Source organism: Thalia democratica, chromosome 6 (genome assembly GCF_965202585.1).
Source record: "Thalia democratica chromosome 6, ktThaDemo2.hap1.1, whole genome shotgun sequence".
NCBI classification, from domain to species: Eukaryota; Metazoa; Chordata; class Thaliacea; order Salpida; family Salpidae; genus Thalia; species Thalia democratica.
The window spans coordinates 65,577,531-65,597,623 of record NC_139170.1 but is presented as its reverse complement, the minus strand read 5'-3'; the positions used below and the strand labels follow the sequence as shown (position 1 = coordinate 65,597,623).

Below are 20,093 nucleotides of genomic sequence, written 5' to 3'. Positions count from 1 at the left end.
CCGATTTATTTTCATAGCTTAACATAAACAAATAGATAATAAGAAATATATTCAGGTAGTCTTAAAATAGTTATCAAAAACAATCTTTTATATTTTAAATTATCAGCTTTGATTGTTGTTCTTTATTTAGTTCCTTATAAAAAGTAATAAACATCAATCTTAAAGTTTATGATAAACTAAACAAATATATATTATCTCTGAAGTTTACGTATTTTTGTATTAAGTCTAATTAAGATAAATTTTAGACAGACTAATATATAAATAAATTTCAAAATTCTTTGCTCTTTTAGGAGAGCTCAAATAATTTTTTAAATAGCTCCTTCATATAAACTTATGTACTTCATGAATTATTACAAATATAAAATGTTATTCGTAATTATACATAAAAAACAGTTATATAAAATATTTGAACAAACTTATTTACAAAATAAACAGCTAACAATATTTAAAGTTGTATTCAGATATTGTTTTAAGATAGTCATAAACAATACTTCTTTGTATTTTACACTTCAGTTCTGATTGCTTTTCTTTACTTAGTTCCTTATGATGATTACGAATATGATAATTTCGATTAGAATTATCTGTAAACCATTTTCCACATTCTGCACAACCGTAAGGTTTTTCTCCTAAATGAATTCTAAAGTGTGTAACTAAAAGGCTTTTCCGAGAAAAATTCTTCTTGCAAATATCACATTCATTAGCTCTTAATTTTGTGTGAGTCAACATGTGTTGTTTTAGATTAAATTTCCGAGAAAACTTCTTTTCACAAACTTCACACTGATGTTCTTTAATTCCAGTATGAACTAACATATGTGTCTTAACATACCCTTTTCGAGTAAATCTTTTGTCACAAACTTCACATTTAAAATCTTTTTCTTTAGTATGAGTAACCATGTGCCGCTCTAATACTTGTTTATATGCAAATTCTTTTAAACAAACAAAACATTGGAATTCTTTTTCACCACTATGTACCAACATATGTCGCTTTAACTTACTTTTTTCTTTAAAACTTTTTCCACAATCCTCACAATTGTATGGCTTTTCTCCATTATGAATTCTTCTATGAACAGTCAGTTGTGACTTATACTTGAATGTTTTCTTGCAAAAATCACACTCCAAACAGTTAGGAGTTACCATATCTTCACAAACATGTGCTTTGTTCATTTTCAAAATGTTTAAACCTAAACTGTTATAAACTTTTAATTTGTTTCATGTAATTAATAAAATGTCATATTTTGTTGTTAATTAATGATAATATGTTGGTTCAGTTTAAACCTTAAGTAATTTTTAAATATTATAATCTAAAGTAGCATTAAAATACATCCACAAAACCTAAATTTTAGTTAGTTATAGTAAATCTTACTATGAAGAGATTTATTATTACATTTGTAAATAAAAAACTTTCTACAAAATTCTAGAAATTCATTGATAACTTATAATAGAAAAATCTAATAAATTTTAATGTCATTGGTTTTTAATTTTACGTATAAGATTAATTTTGTTTAAATAGAGTATCTTCGTACTATGTTTTGTATTTAAACTCAATTCAGCTAAATTTTATCATAAATAAATATATCTTTCTTTGTTGAGTTTATTCACAAGCTAATTACAAGATTGATGACGTCTGTAGTTCAAACATAATTAAAACTAGGTTAATACTTATACACTGTATTAGTTTAATCATAATTTAAAATAATAGTTGCTAAAAAATGTTTTCTTATCTGATAAATAGAAAAATATAATGTTAAAACGAATATTAATAAATCTGAGTAAAGGATATTTTTGAATTTATCTCGATAATTATTAACTTTTCTTAATATTTAACATACTTAATTCTAATAAAATACTTGATAGTTGTTATAAAAGTTAATTACTTAAAATCAAAACTTTGATATGCAACTAGTAGAAAAATCTACTGAAAAGTACCAAATCCAAATTTTTTTTTTGAAGTTACTTGCGCGTTGAACAGTTTTAAAGTTGTTGCTAGGGATTTTGAACTATCTTCGTTTTTCAATCTTGTACATTAGAAATTATAAAAATCACTGTTATTAGTGTTAAAACATCCCTGATAGTAATATTTCAACTATTGTTTTAAATAAGTTTAATTATACTGCCGGTTTACTTGTAATTTTTTTTGATTGCTTAAGCTTTCATTAGTTTACGGCGCACAAATTATAATCTTAAAAGTAAACTTCTTTTCGATAACTTCACACTGATTTTTACTTTATACCAGTACGATTAACATACGTGTTTTTACTTAACTTTTTCAGTTAAAATTTTATCGCAAAAATTACATTTTAATTCCTTTTTTTTAATGGAGTAGCCAAGTGTCATTTTAAATCGCAGATGTTCAGATATTATCTACACTTAGTCATAAACCACACTTCGTTTTATTTTACACTTCGGTTAACTTCTGTACAAAATAGTTAATTTTAGTATTTTTATAATAGAACTTGTAGTTGAAGTAAAACTTTAAAAAAAAATCAAAGTTAATTATTTTAACTGTTCTTTAATAACACAAATCAATTAAGTCACTTTCTTACAATTTTAATTGTATTTATCTTAATTTTTTATAAATGTTTGAAATTTTTTACATCTATTAGCTGTTTTGAACAAAATCTAAGCATTTTGTCCGATCTACAACTGTGGATAATTTTTGCCGCTTTAAGATTGTCGCTAGTCAAGCAACAAGCATTTTAGTCAAATTCAATAACATTACTAGACACTATTTTATAGCAATTAGGAAGTGTGTTCTTTTATTTGTTAATAAGTAAATAAACTATGCATTATATTTTTAAATTTAATTTTTAACATTAGTTTGAATAGTGCTTTAGTCTTGACTGTTACTTGAGTTAAAACTTAATTTAAATGAAATAAGAAAAAATAAATTAGTTTCGAGCTTAAGTATATCAAGCTACGCAATAAAGTTAAATAGGTATGTTTTAAAAAATCAAAAATTAACTTATAACATAAATGAGAAAACTGTATGAATTCGAGTGTTTAATACATAATAGCTTAATTATTTAAATCTCAATTTTGGAATGGCCATTGCAGAAGCAGGCAAAGTTAAAGCACTAAATATAAAAAAAGAAGTAACTTCAATGTGTCCGCATTATAGATCTAGTTGTTTCTAGTTTTTACTTATGGTTGTAAGGTGTTTTATGTTATTTATACCAACCTATATTTTATTTTATTTTATTTCAGAGTTTGCCTGTTATTATTGTCAGTTTATTTATAAGTAAGAGTTTGACAAATGTTTTTGCTTAGTTTATTTTCTAGTTAATTAATTTCCCTTATATTTGCTTAAGTACAAAATTACAACGACCAAGTATTTATTATTTAATTTACTTTCTCTTTAGTTGTTCTTACTTTATAAATTTGTGTGCTTTATGTTGTCAACTGTTATTTAAAAATCTCGGAAAATACTCTAAGGACAAGCAGTGTCAGCTAAAGTAACAACCTTTGAAAAAAATTTTAACAAAAAAATTATTTAATTATTTAAAAACACAATCAATCTATAAAATAATTAAAAACTTTATTACGACGCTGAATGAAGTTTCTTACCAATCAAATGTGATACAAAACAGTAAGTCACTACCTCTGAAAATTCTTATATTATAAATAATCGGGTTGCACACAATTAACAACTACAGAAATCCTAACCAATATGTTTTTATTTATTTTATACTTAATTATTTTTTCTCTTACTGTCATTCCTAACCCTTACCTTTGGTTGGTAATGAGTTCTCAGATTTGATCGGACTGGATTTGTCCGCAGGTTATAAGCAATTCCCGAATAAAGGTATAGTGTTGTATTAAAATAAACCTTGTTTTAATAAGTATACTAAATTGTTAACGACAAAATAAACTTTAAGTTTTTCACCTTAAGGCTATTTTCAAAATCGTCATCCCGTAAAAATTCAAATATTTCTATTTACGTAAAAAATAATAATAGTTTTTTATAGCCCATAGTAATACCAGAAATGTAAAAAAAACTGGTCCGCAATAAAGTAAAAACTAACTGTGTTATTATTTGTTCTTAATGTTGACTAGTGAAATTGTTATACATTGAAAGAGAAATTATTTATTTTCCTTTTTCAAATAGCAGTAGAAAATGTTAAATAATAATACTTTTTTTTCAGTTCTTTGCTTTTTAGAAACAATAATTTAACAACCAGTTCTTAAGTATACAATATGTTAGTTATTAAACTATGCACAATAATATACATTTTAAATAAGTTCAAGTATAAGTTTTGTGCTTTAAAATATTACAGAAAATGACAAGTTTCCATTTGTAACTTAAATATCGGTATTAAAAAAAATAAATTTCTAGTTCTTCAAATTTAAACTGATAATAAACAAATTAAATGTACAAAGTATACTAAATTAAAGTCTATATAGTAAACGTTTATTTAAAAATAACTTCATTAATATAAGTTTTTAAACAGAGACATAACAAAAAAAAATGTTATATACTCATAGCTTTAAAATATGTTTGAAGTACAAACAGCTCTTAAAGCTTTAAATAGCTTTAAAAAATTTGAGTAGCTCCATCATATAAAAAAACAATCAAAAATAAAGCCTCAAAATTTAGTGTGTATATAAATTATGTAAATTAAAATTATACGTAAAAGAGCAATTTAAGTTTACCGACAATCTTAATTTTATACCAATCTGCTAACAATAAATAGAGTTATATTCAGAAATTGTTTTGAGATAATCATGAACAATACTTCTTTGTATTTTACATTATAGTTTTGATTGCTTTTCTTTACTAAGTTCTTTATGACAATTACTTATATGCCTATTTCGAGTAGAATTGTCAGTAAACCATTTTCTACATTCTGCACAACCATAAGGCTTTTCTCTTAAGTGAATTCTAAAGTGTGTGACTAAATCACTTTTCTGACTGAATTTTTTCTTGCAAATATCACACTCATGGTCTTTTACTTTAGTGTGAGTTAAAACGTGTTGTTTTAAATGACCTTTTTGAGAAAACTTATTTTCACAAATTTCACATTGATGTTTTTTCTTTCCAGTATGAACCAACATGTGTATTTTAACACTACCTTTCCTAGTAAAACTTTTGTTACATAGATTACATTCATAGTTTTTTTCTCTAGTGTGAATAACTAAGTGAGTCTTTAAATTACTTTTCTGCGAAAAGTTTTTATGACAAACATGACACTGGAATTCTTTTTTACCTGTATTAAGTGACTTGTGTTGCTCTAAACTTACTGTTTGTCGCATTTTTTGTCACAAACGTCACATTGGAAATCTAATTTCCTGCTATGAACTAACATGTGTGTTTTTAAATGACTTTTTTGAGCAAATCTTTTGTCACAACTATCACATTTGTATGGTTTTTCACCAGTATGTATTCTTTTGTGAACTTTCATGTAATATTTAGATTTGAAGGTTTTCTTGCAAACATCACAAGTAACATTTTTAACAACTATAGTTCTTTCGTTTTGACCAGAATCACCCATAGTTTCAACTAAAGTGCTAAAGGTTCTGTAAGTATCAAAACAATATGTGAAAAAAAGATATTGATGTACCTTATTTAAACTAAAAAGTTATTTATTATTTAATGAAAAATTGCTTGTTGTTTTTAAAAATTTTTAAACTTAACAAATCGAAGCTAAAAGCTGTGTATTTTATTTTAAGACAATACTAAATCAATGTTTTATCTATCATTTAAGTAACCACTTATTTTACAATGTATTAAGACTGGTTTTTTTGAATGTTTTTTTTAATCATTATTAGATTACCTGTTGGCTAAAAATTAAATGACTTGGTCAAAGTTCGTCATAAAAACTAAAATAAACAAAGATATGTGTTAAAAAATTGTGTACTGTAACTTTTATTTTAGATGCAACAATTATAAAAAATGTTTACATTTCTGAGGTTATTAACTATCAGACTCTAACATGAATATCTAATTGCAGAAAAACTATAGTATTTCTTAAACTTGTTTGAAAACTGTAAAAGTAAGACTGTTTATTAGATATATACTTTTGTTCTTAAATTTTAGCACTTAAATGTCTTTTATTTATTAATGCTAATTCAATACATACATTTCAAAAACTTACGTTTTTAAAAGCTAAAGTAAACCAAATAAATTAAATTTTACTTTTATCTGAATAAAAATGTTTGCTGTCATGTACTAGTTTAATCTGGGTTCAAAAATATTGTGTATTAGACAATAGTAAACTGTAAGTATTTTCTTTCTTTTTGAATATGAAATAATAAACTGGACAGAAAGCACTTCTTAATTGATGATAACTTTTCAGTATGTTTCATCTTCATTAAGAAATTGATCAAAATAAATTTTTTTTAATTGGAGAGGTTTTCGTCATTTATATTAGACATTAAGGTGTTTTAGATGCAGAAGAAAAAAAACAGTTTAATACCTAAATAAACTGAATAACTTAGTTAGTTAATTAATATATATAATATTATTTAAAAAATTAATAAAATTGGCAGTAAAATTAAACAATTTCATGTTATTTAAGCAATCAAAAAAAAATTAAAATTTTGTTACTAATCAGTTTTTCATTGATATATTTCTAAAGTAAACTATGCATGGTAATAATCTTAATAAAACTAAAGTATACATACCTAAGAAGTTCCCAGTATTCCCACTATTTATTGAAGATATATAACGTATTCTAAAGAACAAAATATTAGTCTTATCAAAGTCGACGTAAAATTAAGAAAATTCAAGAACTTTTTGAAAGCAGTATTAAAAGTGCAGTTAAAAGATCCAATACCAGAATTAAACAAAAACCGTATACTATACAAATTAAATTTCTCCTATAAAAATGCTATAATAGACAAACTTCTAAAGATTTTAAAACCGGGATCGAATTCTTTTTACCTAAATGTATTTTAACTTTTTCAGATGTAATACCTAAACGCTACTAAAGATCCTGAATAGCTTAAAAATTAATAAACAATAAACATTGAGCAAACAATTATAACTATCTAGATTTAAAATTATTACTTCTTGCAATATTTTTTAAGACTTGGTTAAGTTATAAGCTATACCAGCATTAGAAAAAATTGTAATTTATTATAAAGTGTCTCTATTTAGTTGGACTAACCGTTTAGTTTTCTTTAAATTTATTTCAGTTTTATTTAATGATAGATATACATTTTTTATATTATAGTCTCATTGGTCACTTAACTAGTTTCTTTCTTTTTTTCTTTTTGTTTGTGAAAATCTATTCATGATTATCGTATACTGTCCGACTGTAAGTTTTTGACAACAAGTAGTAAGATATATTTAAATTAGTTATTAAAATTAAATTAATTTGTCACAAATATTTTAGAGATTGTTGCTTATTTGTACCTTATAAAAATAAAAATTGTTTTAGTTTTCTATTCTTAATTTAGTATCTATTTACTAGTAATAACATGAAATGTTTTAGTTATTTTTTGAACTTTGTTGTTTTTTATATCTAAGTTTTAACACGAGTGCAATGTTGGTTTGGTGACGATTTTTAAAATCCAAATGTATGTCCTAACTTTGGACCCAATTATTTTCTTTATCTTAATAGCTAATTATTTTTTTGTTTTCTTGAGAACGGTTCTTTGCTTTTAATTAAAAAAAATATATTGGTTGGGGTTTAACTTTTAATGTGGGGCCCCTTAGAAAAAACTGAGTTTTGTTATCAATTTTTACTAAACTCGAAATAAAAAAAAAAAGTTAAATCTATTATTTATTTTAATATTTATACTTATATATGAATAAATGCCATTTAGATATTTTTTCCAATTGTTAATATTTTGTAATATGTGGCCTTATTTTAGAATTCTTAATTCCGGAATCCTGCTAAATAGAACAAAAAAAGAGTTTTGTTATCAATTTTTACATAGCTTGAATTAAAAGAAATAATATTTTTTTTAATATTTATATGTATATGTGAATAAATAAAATACAAAATTTTTATTTTCAAACTGTTAGTATTTCGTTTTATTAGGCCTTATTGCGGAATAAAGAATTCTCGAATAAGACCAAATAGTACAAAATATTAACAATTGGGAAAAAAAAATCTTAAAAGCTTTTATTCACATATAAATATAAGGGGCCCCAAACTAAAAGTCTAGCCCCAACCCAATGGATTTTTTTTATTGAAAGCAAAGGACCAATACCCATTGCCAAATTAAGAAAAAGTTTAAAAAATACAAAATCAAATGCTTTAAACTTTAAACTTCAGGACATTTAGGTACAAGGATCATAGAACATATACCTAACCGTGTGTAAAAATTTATAGAATAAAAATCTCAAACTATTATTAAAGCAAGGACAAACGCTACTTAAACATCCTGAATAGCTCAAAAATCAATAAAAAATAAACATGGAGCAAATAATTACAAATATCTAGATTCAAAATATTTAATTGTGAGGTAATGATTTTCATTATGCTAAGCTAGAAGATATTTAAACACTAAAAACGATAGTTGATTATAAAGATTCTCTATTTAGGTAAACTGACAATTTATTTCTTTTAATTCGTATCGGCTGAGTTGTGAGTTTTTAGAAATGTTTTCATTCTTAACGTTATGCAAATGAAGTAAAATTTATACTACAACAGAATATTAAAAACATTTATACGCTAATTTTAACCATCCTTACCCAATATATAAAAAATAAACCAAAAAAAAAAAAACATTATTACTTAAAATATAAAATAAGATATTAGCCAATCAGAATCGACATTAGATCTGCAGTCGACGCTTTGATTGTATTCAAATTTTATTTAATGATTTCTTCACAGTTATTAACACTCTCATTTATAAATTAATTAGTTTTTTTTTTGTTTTTAAATAAAAACTTTTTATAATGTTATGTTTAGCTTCTAATGAAAATTAAAAGTAGTGAACTATACTAAAAAGTCATAACCAATTTAGAAATTGTTACTTCTTTGTACCTTATTAAAAATCAACCTTTTATTTATTTTTATTTTAACTTTTTATTAGGCTACTATTAATAATTCAATTGTTTCGTTTACTGTTTAGAACTTATAATTTTTGTTTTATATTCTAGTTTTAGCTTAGAGTAAATAAATTATAGCAACGTTTTTAATGATTTTTTTTTTTAATTCAAATATATTTATATTTTTAAGCATTTTAAGTAAGAACTATTTATCAAGTAAAGGTTAAAGAATAAGTTTAAATGATTTAACTAAACTATTTTGAATGCGGTATATAAAACTACCTTTAATTATTATTAATAAACATTATTGTAGAAACTTACGTTGTTTAGTATACTACTTTTTTAAAAGTAGTATTAAAAGTAGTGCTACGCCATTTTAAACCGTTTGATTGAATATTTTTTTAATATAATAAAGTTTTGCAAATAATGCTTGTGTGTGAATTTCGAAAAAAAATTGTATTAATATTTTTATTTTTCAATATTTAGTTAAAGTTTTAATTACACAAAAGCATTAATTAAACAAATTTAAATTTAAGCAAACACATTTAATACTTAATTAAACTGCTTAACTTGACATATCGATTCATTTTTATTATTCTTTAGTATATTTTTTAGTCATTTTGAAATACAATAGTTGAACAAATTAAAATAATATTTATCATTTATCGTCGTAAAATGAAGTCGTAACTAATCATAAATATTACTTTTTCAGTTTTATATGTTACTAAAAATATACAAAACTTTTTATCAAAATTTGTTTTTTTATTAATATATAAATTCAAAAAACTAAACTGAGAATGAAAAAATAAAACAAAGCAAAGTTTTACTTTTACTGTTTTAAAGCTTCCGTAGCTTATAAGTTTGATCGGAAATTCAAAATCATACTTAAATGTTAATGATAAGTTTTATTTTTTAAGTAGTATTTTTTTATAGCACATATATCTAGTACAAAAAAAGTTGAAAATTATACACAAAAGTAAATAAATTTAGATCAGTATAAAGACATTTTTTTAATACTTATTTATAAACATATAACAGATATTCAGAGTTTACTATAACTAATATGACAAAATACAAACTGCTAACATTAAGTATATTTAAAGTTGTATTCAGATATTGTCTTGAGATAGTCATAAACAATACTTCTTTGTATTTTACACTTCAGTTCTGATTGATTTTCTTTACTTAGTTCATTATGGTGTATTTTTATATGTCTATTACGAGTAGAACAATCAGTAAACCACTTTCCACATTCTGCACAACCATAAGGTTTTTCTCCTAAGTGAATTCTAAAGTGTTTGACTAAATCACTTTTCTGACTGCATTTTTTCTTGCAAACATCACATTCATAAGCTTTTAGTTTAGTATGAGTCAACATATGACGGAACAAATTACATTTCAGTGAAAATTTCTTATCACAAATTTCACACTGATGTTCTTTTATTCCAGTATGAACTAGCATATGTGTCTTCACACTACTTTTATAAGTAAAACTTTTTTCACACAAATCACATTTAAAAAGTTTGTCTTTGGTGTGAGTAACTGAATGTTGTTTTAGTCTAGATTTTATAGCAAAACTTTTATGACAAACATGACATTGAAACTCTTTTTTACCACTATGTACCAACATGTGAGTTGTCAAGCTACTTTTGATAATAAATCTTTTGTCACAAATTTCACATTTGTATGGTTTTTCTCCTGCATGTATTCTTTTGTGAATTTTCAGGTAGGATTTAGTTTTGTAAGATTTTTTGCAAACATCACAAAAAACACTTTTAACAACCATATTACTTTTGTTTTGACCGTAATCACCCATAGTTAAAAGTTAAGTTCTAAAAATTATGTTTAATAGTGCGTAAAAAAAAAAACAGAGATGATTGATGAACTTAACTTAAATTAAAAAATAATTAGTTTTTTAATGATTACTTTCAGTTAATAAATAAAATTTTATAAAAAAAGATCCTTTTTGTGAAAATTTTCATCTGAATTTTTTAACTTCACAATTAAAGATAGAAACAGCTTACTTTATTTATTTTTAAAAAAACAACTTATTTTTCAATGTATTAAGACTAGTGTTTTGGAATTTTTTTGTTAGTACTTATTATATTACTCGTGACTAAAAGTTACATTATTGGTAAAATAAGTCACAGAAATCAAAATAAAAAAAGATGTGTATTTAAAATTGTGCACAGTTAATATTATTTAAGATGCAACAATCAATAAAAAAGTTTACATTTCTGAGGTTATTTAACTTTCTAAGTCTAAAATGGATATCTAATTGCAGAGTAACAGTTATAATTGTCAAAAATACTTGAAAACATTTTATTTTACAGCAGAAAAGCTGTTTTAAAAATTATACTTATGTTCTCAAACAATTTTAGCATTTATTTACTTCTATCTAATATTTGTACTAGGTTTAGATTTCTCAATAGTTTACATTTTAAAAAAGTTAAAGTAAGCAATATATAAAAATTTTACTTTAGTCTTGATTGATTAAATACTTATTTATTATTTTAGGGTAAACTTTTCGTATATCCTACGTAGGCAAACTAATATTCATACAAATTTGCTAAGGTATGAGATATCAAACTAATTTTAATTACAATTCAAGTGTGATCAAAACTGAAAAATACTTTGAAAGAAAACAATTTCTATTTTACTTCATTATAAAATGATCTTAAGAAATTGTTGTCGTTTATTCAGTGTATAACTAAAGTCTATGATTAAATGTTCAGATAGGACGGAAGAAAACACCACCTAAACAAACAAAATAATTTAGTCAATAAATTTAAAAAAATACTAGTAAAACAAGTCAGAAAAAACTTATTTATTTTAAAAACATTTAACATCATATTAAGCTGAAATACTTTTCTTTAACTTTTGTAGTTTTTTTTTCCAATTTATGGTTGTCTTGAACTTAATGTATCTTTCATTAATCATCCTATTTTCAATGATAGTTTAATCTGCTTTTAGCAACTTTAAAAGTATTAAAATGTTATTTGATAATTATCTGACACTGTTTCTCCTAAAAAGATTTTCAGAGCTTTTTAAGTAACAAGCTAAAGTAACAATCGTTAAACAAAACTTAAGCACTCTTACTTATGCATTTTTTAACTTATTCAGCGATAAAAGTATGAATAAAATTATTTTATAATTGAACTTTTATTGTAAATCTGAAAACATAGCTTATATGAAAGTAAATCAGTTTTTGTTGTGCTTTAAAATGAAAAAAATGCCTTTTTTGTAGTAAGTTAAATGTACAGTTTTTGCTAAAATCAGTAGAATTATTATGATACGATGATTACTTATTATAAACGAAACGATTTTACTTCATTTTTTACTTTCTGAAGGTTAAATTTTAACAGTTGAAGTTTTTTTTTAACTAAAATTATTTGATATAAGCATGTGTTGTTTGATTGTATGATCAAGAACTTTTTATACATCAGAAAGCGAAAATATTAAGTGTGTCTGTTTTAAAGTGATTAAACTTATGAAGTCATAATAAAAAAAAATCATAATAACAGTTCTTTACAATATATATATATATATATTGTACAGGACGGTTTTTTTTTTTGTAAAACGTTATTTTTTGCATGTATTGACTTTTGTAATATAAATAAAAATTAGACAGAATTTTAAATTAATTAAGTAAAATTAAAAATGAACAAAGATAACGAAAAATTGAACTTAAAGTATATTAGGCTTAATATTAATTACAATTTAAACAAACTTAATTAAAACTAGCGTAAAAGTTACTTTTGTGTTTTCTTAACATTTACCCGGATTTAAAAGTATTAAGTCAAAAAAAAACTTTGAAACCATTTTAAGAATTTAATTATAGAGAGTTTTATATTTACTTGTTTTATTTTTGTTCTATATTTCAAACAACTCATCGCAGTCCAAATTATTTTGCATTCTGATAGATTTCGGTTTATTGGACCGTAGGTTGCATACCCCTATTTTAAATTAGTTATAAAATCAATTATTTAAATGTTTACAATGACTTTTAGTACTTTGGTATACATAAGTTTTTTTATTACAATACTTTTTGATGTATAAGTGTTAGAACAAACATTAAAATTATCATTTGTTATATATGAAAACAACTAAGTGTCTTACAATGTACTATGTAAAGCTTACTTAAGTTTTGTTTTTAAAAAACATAATGTTTTTCAAAATAACTATTTTAACTAAAATATAATATTTTCTATAAAGATAGAAGAACATTCAAACATAAACTAATAAAAAGAATAAGAAAGTTTTTGAACTATTACTTATGTATATTACAGATTTACAAACATTAATAACTTTTTTCTTATTGCCATATAAGTTGAAAAAAGATTTTTGAAAATTCGTAAAGGCAATTCAGAAACTGTTTTTCATACGATTTCCCTAATTGCACAATATTTCCCATATAATATATTTTTCATGTTTCTCTAAGCTGGATATACGTAACTGAACAAAATTAAAAAATATTTCCTTTTTATCATACTTTACATAAATTTAAATGATACACTGAGCTATATATTAATTTGTCGTACTACAAAAAATATAGAAATCTAAAAAAGCAACATTGTGCTTTATTGAGTTAAGTTTTTCTCTTTTATAATTAAAATAAAAAACATGAAATCAAAGATTTATTTTTTAGCTGGAAAAAACAAATTACTAAAAAAAAAGAAATTAGTTTTGACTTCAATCAACTTTTTTATCTACAGTCTACAGGGCAGTTCACTTAGGTATTTTTCGTCAAACTATATTTGAGATAGGTCAAAAAAAATTATGGCTATGTAAAGATAATTAGTTTAGTTTCAAACTTATATAACTATATAAATTTTGAATTAGTTCTAACAACTATTGTAATTTGTTGGTTTAATTTTATTATACATGTACTACTAAACTAAAACTTAAATCTTAAGTATACTTAATCCACCATTGTTATGTGTAGTCTAAATTAGTTCTTATAGGGCTTTCTAAAAACTGGACTGTGTATGCGTTTTCTATCTTTTCTGGTATATTGTTTTTGTGAAATTTTCAATAATGGTCTTAAATTATGGTCTTTTATTTCATGGTTTAGTTCAGTTTTATTGTTTTTCCATATGTTTCAGTGGGCATTCCACCTCTTAGTAAAGCTATTCATAGTCTGTTCAATGTATAAATTTTTGCATATGTTGCATGTAGCTGCATATTCAAAACGTCATCAAATTTTTTTTTTATCAAGTACAATATTAGGGGATTTTTTAATTGTTTGTTGTTTATGGAAATAGTTATTCTTAGTTACAGTAAACGAAAATAATTTTCTAAAGAGTCTTTTCTCAGTTTTTCAAATTGAAAAATTATATTAAACTTTACTGACTAATCTCAAATATAAGTGTTCCATTAATTTTGAAGTAAAAGTATGAAATTAAGTAAGTTAATGATATAGTAGTTTTTAGTTTTATTTTTAATTTTACTAAAAATATTTAATTTAAGTTACTTAATTTTCTCTAGTTGCTAGTACATTTTTTATTTTCTGCAGAATTGAAAACGCTTGTTTTTTAATAAACAAAAGATCTCTTCAAAGTGCTTGTATAAGACTGTGACTGATTTTTTTAATGGTTCTTTCCATTTTTTATTTTTTTTATCTAAAATTTAATCCTGTCCGGTTTTTAAAATCAAAAGAGAAAGACTACCTTCATCCCATTTTAATTTTAGTTTTTTAAATATATTAAAATTTTGTTTTCATAATAAAATGTGTCTTCTTGTAAATTAAAATAATTTCCTCAACATAAGTTAAAGTTTTTTATTTATAAAGGTTCGATTATACTGATTTTAACTAGAACTTTGAGCAAATTATTTTTATAAATAAAAAAATGTTAGGTTGAAATAAATTATAAAATATGATAAACAAATATTTGTTACCAATATGAAGTAAAAAAGATTTTTAGTTGTTTTTTTATCGTAAAGCCTTGTCAAATAGCTAAACTTTAATTAAAATACAGTTAAATAGTTTTTTAATTATTGGTTATCAAGTTCAATAAAGTGAAGATGTGCAAATTAAATATTTCTATCTAAAACATGGTTTTCGGGACAAAAAAATTGCGACCTCTTTATGTAAAATAAAAGAGTTGCACATAACAATGTTGCTTTACTATAATGTTTTTAAAAAATTCAGTTTATTTTAATTAAATATTGTAAATCTAAGTTAAACTAATAAGTTATTAATACTTTGCGACATAAATAACTTATAAAACAAAATATTGTTTTAAGTTGTTTAGACTATATTTGATTTATTTTTATAAAATTACTAAGATAAACATAAAAGTAAAATCTTTTTTCTCTGAGTAATTTTAATCATTAATGACAAAAAGTGCTAAAAATATTTTTTCTTAGGACTTGATGTACAAACAATTTTCGCTTATCGACTTGCAAACCACAATATATTATATATTGTTATATTCTAGTCTTGCCAGGACTATTAACCTTATTAAAAACCCTTAAAAAATAAAACACAAACATATAAATGATTTTTATGTTTTTTTTTTTCAAACCTTTTTATCTATATTTTTTATTGTTTCAATTACGTTATATTAAAGACTTTAAAATTAATTAATTAATTATGATAATTTTTAAACAATAAAGCAAATCGTATTTTCCTAATCTCCTTTTAATAAAACTTAACTTAAATTTGAGTACTCTTACATTAAATTAATGTATTTATTAGTTTATTTTTATTTTTTAGTTCACAAATTCACGATATATAATCTATCTTTTATTTCTTTATTAACAAAATTTAATTAAAAAATATAAAGTGTATTATTATATAATGGTCCATTTGTACAGTAAAGGCTTTGATTTTAATTATACAATTTTGTCCGAAAACGAACATTAAGTTTACATGAAGTATAGTATAAAGATTGTTTAGTTATAAAAATGAAAATATTTTAAAATGAGCACGTATTTTAACTTATATAATTACTTAGAAAATAACTATGTTTAAAAAACTCTCAATTATAAAAAATATTTTGATTGTTTATAAGACTATCAAATTTAAATGTTTGGAACAGGTCAAAAATTCAAGAAGACACTTTAGAACGAAGGGTCATTTTTGTACTAGAACTAGAGGTTACTTGTGCACTAAGAAACTTTGGCACGGAGGGTCACTTTTGCACAAAGGCTTATTTTTTCACGAGAATAATAAAAAATAAATAAAAAACATTTAAAAAAAAAGAGATAAAAAAGTTACCGACTGAGGATAAGGGTTAAGGGTAACAGTTAAAGTAGAAATAATCATTTGATAATAATTTCTAAAAAAAAATAAAATAAAAAATAAATATAAATAAATATATATATATATATATAAAACAAAAATAAAAAGATTTCAACCGAGGGTAATGGCTAAGAGTAACAGTAGTAGTAAAAGTAAAAGCAAAAAAAAAATATAATAAATAACAAAGTTACCAATTTAAAAAAATGTTAAAAAGATAATAAAAACTTATATTGAATTGTATAAAATTAAAAGAGTATAAATGTTACTCACCGAGGATAAGGGTTAGAGGTAACAGTAAAAGAAAATGAACAAATTATAAAAAGAAAATTATATTATAACTAATTAACCAACTTGTGCAAAAGTTTCTTCGTGCAAATATGACCCTATAGTGCAAGTATCTTTGTGCAAAAATGACCCCTCATATAAATACGTCATATTTGACTCCTACCTATTATTATCAGTTACTTCAGTAATAAAACATTGTAATAATTGATAAAACATCATTAACTGCGATTACTAAACTAACAACTTTTTATTTTTATATAATTTTAGTTACTGAATTAAATGAAATGTTAGTTCATTGTGCAGTAAATAAACTTTGATAACTAATAAATTAGACTGTTATTTATAAAGTTAGTCATAGTAACTGCAACTATTATACCATCATTATTATTTATGTTACTCTTTTAACTTGTCAGTTTTTTATTTAAGATTATCTGCTGCTTACTATTATTCATTTGTTTATAACAAATACCTCATTTTTCTTGTTAGTAATCCGTGATTCTTAATTTTATGTTTTATTTTTATTGATAGATGATAAGATTTAGTAATTGATTAGGTATATAAAATCAATCTAAAAATAAAACCAAATTTTTTTTATTTTTTGATTTTAAAGAGGCCAACATACTTGATAAAAGTAACCATTGTATTAAATCACTAACTTATAGATCTTTACATTTATTTAACTATAATAGTTTCCTAAATCAACCATTAGTCATCAACCAAAGAAGATTTTTAAAATATTAAAATTTGTAAGATAACATGAGTATTTGGAGAAGTTAAAAAGTAATTTTATTTCCAATTGTTACATACTATATATTATCCCTCGGAAGTATATAAAAACATATTAAATTCTAAACTGTTACGAATTTAAAATGTTTATTAGAGTTTAATATACGATGTATTACAATTAAATACCTTAACTTACGTTCCATTTTATTTATAAAAATCGATATACAGAGTTAAACGTATAGAAATGCCATGTATATATAACTTTCAAAGCAGATATGTTAAAACTAAATTAGCTCAATCACTTAAAAAATTTAGCTAAAGTGTCGAAGGTCAGAGTAAATTTATAAATTGTGTTAGTCAACATGTTTAGATAAAATTATTTTTTTTTTAATGTAAGTGCTAACAAAAGGTATTCTTAGAATTGTATTCAGGTATTGTCTTAAGGTAATCGTAAATAATGCTTTTTTGTATTTTACACTTTAATTCTGATTGCTGTTCTTTACTTAATTTCTTATGTTGAGTTTTTACATGTGTATTCCGACTAGAAGCTTGAGTATACCACTTTCCACATTCTGCACAACCATAAGGTTTTTTTTCCCAAATGAATTCTAAAGTGTGTGACTAAACTATGTTTTTGATTAAATTTCTTCTTGCAAATATCACATTCATAATCTTTAACTTTAGTGTGAGTCAACATATGAGGTTTCAAACAACTTTTGTGCGTAAACTTCTTCTCACAAACTTCACATTGAAAATCTTTTATTTCAGTATGAACTGACATATGTTTCTTTATACTACTTTTTTGAGTAAAATGCGTGTCACACAATTTACATTTATATGGTTTTTCTTTTGTGTGACTTATTAAGTCTGTTGTAAAATGAGCCTTCTGAAAAAATGATTTTAAACACACATGACAGTGAAAGTTTTTTTCACCTTTGTGCACTAACATATGTCTTGTTAAATTACTTTTTTTAGTAAAATGTTTCCCACAAACATAACATTGGAACTCTTTCTTACCACTATGTACCAGCATATGACTTGTTAAGCTGCCTTAAATTGTGAATCTTTTATCGCAAAATTCACATTTGTATGGTTTTTCTCCTGTATGAATTCTTTTGTGATATTTCAGGTAGGACTTAGTTTTGAAAGTCTTTTTGCAAACATCACAAGAAACACTTTTAACAATAATTTTACTTTTGTTTTGGCCAGAATGATCCATCATTTAAACTTAAGTGCTATAAAGTATGTTTAATACTGTGTTAAAAAACACAAATTGTTGTACTTAATGTAAATTGAAAATAACAAATCGTTTAATAAATACTTTTAGTCAATAAAAAATTTGACCAAGAAAAACTTTTTAAAATATAATATTTTTATCTAAGTGTGTTAAATTTTACAAATTAAAGCTTAAAACTGTGTATTTTTGTTACATGATAGTAATAAATGAATGTTTTATTCGTTTTTGAAATAACAACTTAATTTTTAAATGTATTAAGACTAAATATAATAATTTGTATTAAATATTACTTATTAGATTACCTGTTGTTTAAAAGTTACAAAAAGTCAAAATCATTTAAAAAATTGAAAAATTTATTTAGTCTGGATGAGCTTAATGCTTATTTAACTTATTTTGTATTTCTTACGTAGGCAAACTAATACTTCAGAATGTACTTGTACAAAGTTGCAAAATATGAAATAATAAACTAAACAGAAATAACTTTTTCATTGCTGGCAAAACTGGTAAATAGTTTAGCAAGCAAACAAACCTCTATTTATCTTTATTTTTATTTCTATAATTAATAAAAATTGATCAAAGTTTTATTTTTTTTTACTTGAGAGATTGTTGTCGTCTAGTCAAAACACTGAGTAAAGCTTATAAAAAAAATTCAGATAGTTCATAAGAAAACAGCACTTGAATGTAACTAAATAAATAAATAGTTTAATCGGTTACTTTATAATTTTACTAAAAAACTACCTTAAAAACATATAATATCATAATATTGCGATACATTTAAAATATTTTTTTAAGTCTGTTATTTTTTATTAATTTTTTATTGTCTTAAGTCATAATGTATCTTTAACAATAATCCTGTTTTTAGAGATAGCCTAACCTTCTTTTAGCAACGTTAAATGTATAATTTAAACTTTAATATGAGTGAATTTTGTTTTTCTTTTATATAAAATAAAAAATTTTGTGAAGACGGCGAATCAGTTTGTGTCGTATTTAAAACAAAAAAAAATTTCTTAACAATAAATTTTATATATAGTTTAGGTTAAAAGTAATCGCCTTATTTTGATACAATGATTGCTAACTTTTTAAAAGTACGGTTTTTTATTTTAAATTTCAGAAATTCCAAATTTCAACTGTTAAAAAATTATATTTCTCAGCTAAAGATGGTTAAAACAGGCATGTGTTGTTTGATTTAATGGTCAAGATACTTAGAAAAAAATATTAGCTTGTCTGTTTAGTAGTCAATAAATTAATTGTTATTATGCTTTTTTAAAATTTCATTTAGTTTTCGTGTAAAATTATTTTTGCTAATGTAGTTAATACACTTATAGAAATTTAATTTATATTTATATTGACAGGGAGAACACTGGTTTTCGAGAATTTTTTTTCAGGTTACCTGAATTATCTGCAGGTTTTTGAAAATTTTGGTTCAGGTCTATTTTAAGTTTAAAATTAAGTCTTAGGTTAAAAATGTGTTAATTGATACAAAAACATTGAAAACATACCGTAATGCAACTTTAAAAGTGTTTTTAATAATAAAGAAAATAGATTATGTCAAAAATATGTTATCTTTATGACAGATTTTTCTGACACTGATACCCCAAAATTGTCCCTTAGGAGCAATATTACACATTTTGAGAAGTCCATAAAATTGACCGTTATTT

General features: G+C 23.2%; 1 protein-coding gene across 1 annotated transcript; it reads right to left on the bottom strand.

Moving 5' to 3' along the window:
* Nucleotides 1–435: 435 nt before the first annotated feature.
* On the bottom strand, nt 436–18,231 carry LOC145839360 (uncharacterized). Its single transcript, XM_082946940.1, has 6 exons — nt 18,132–18,231; nt 10,163–10,639; nt 5,321–5,392; nt 4,832–5,237; nt 4,068–4,092; nt 436–1,080 (listed from the first exon to the last, which is right to left on the bottom strand). Exons 1-6 carry the CDS (start codon nt 18,229–18,231, stop codon nt 436–438), a joined length of 1,725 nt encoding a protein of 574 aa, XP_082803066.1.
* Between the last annotated feature and the right edge of the window lie 1,862 nt (nt 18,232–20,093).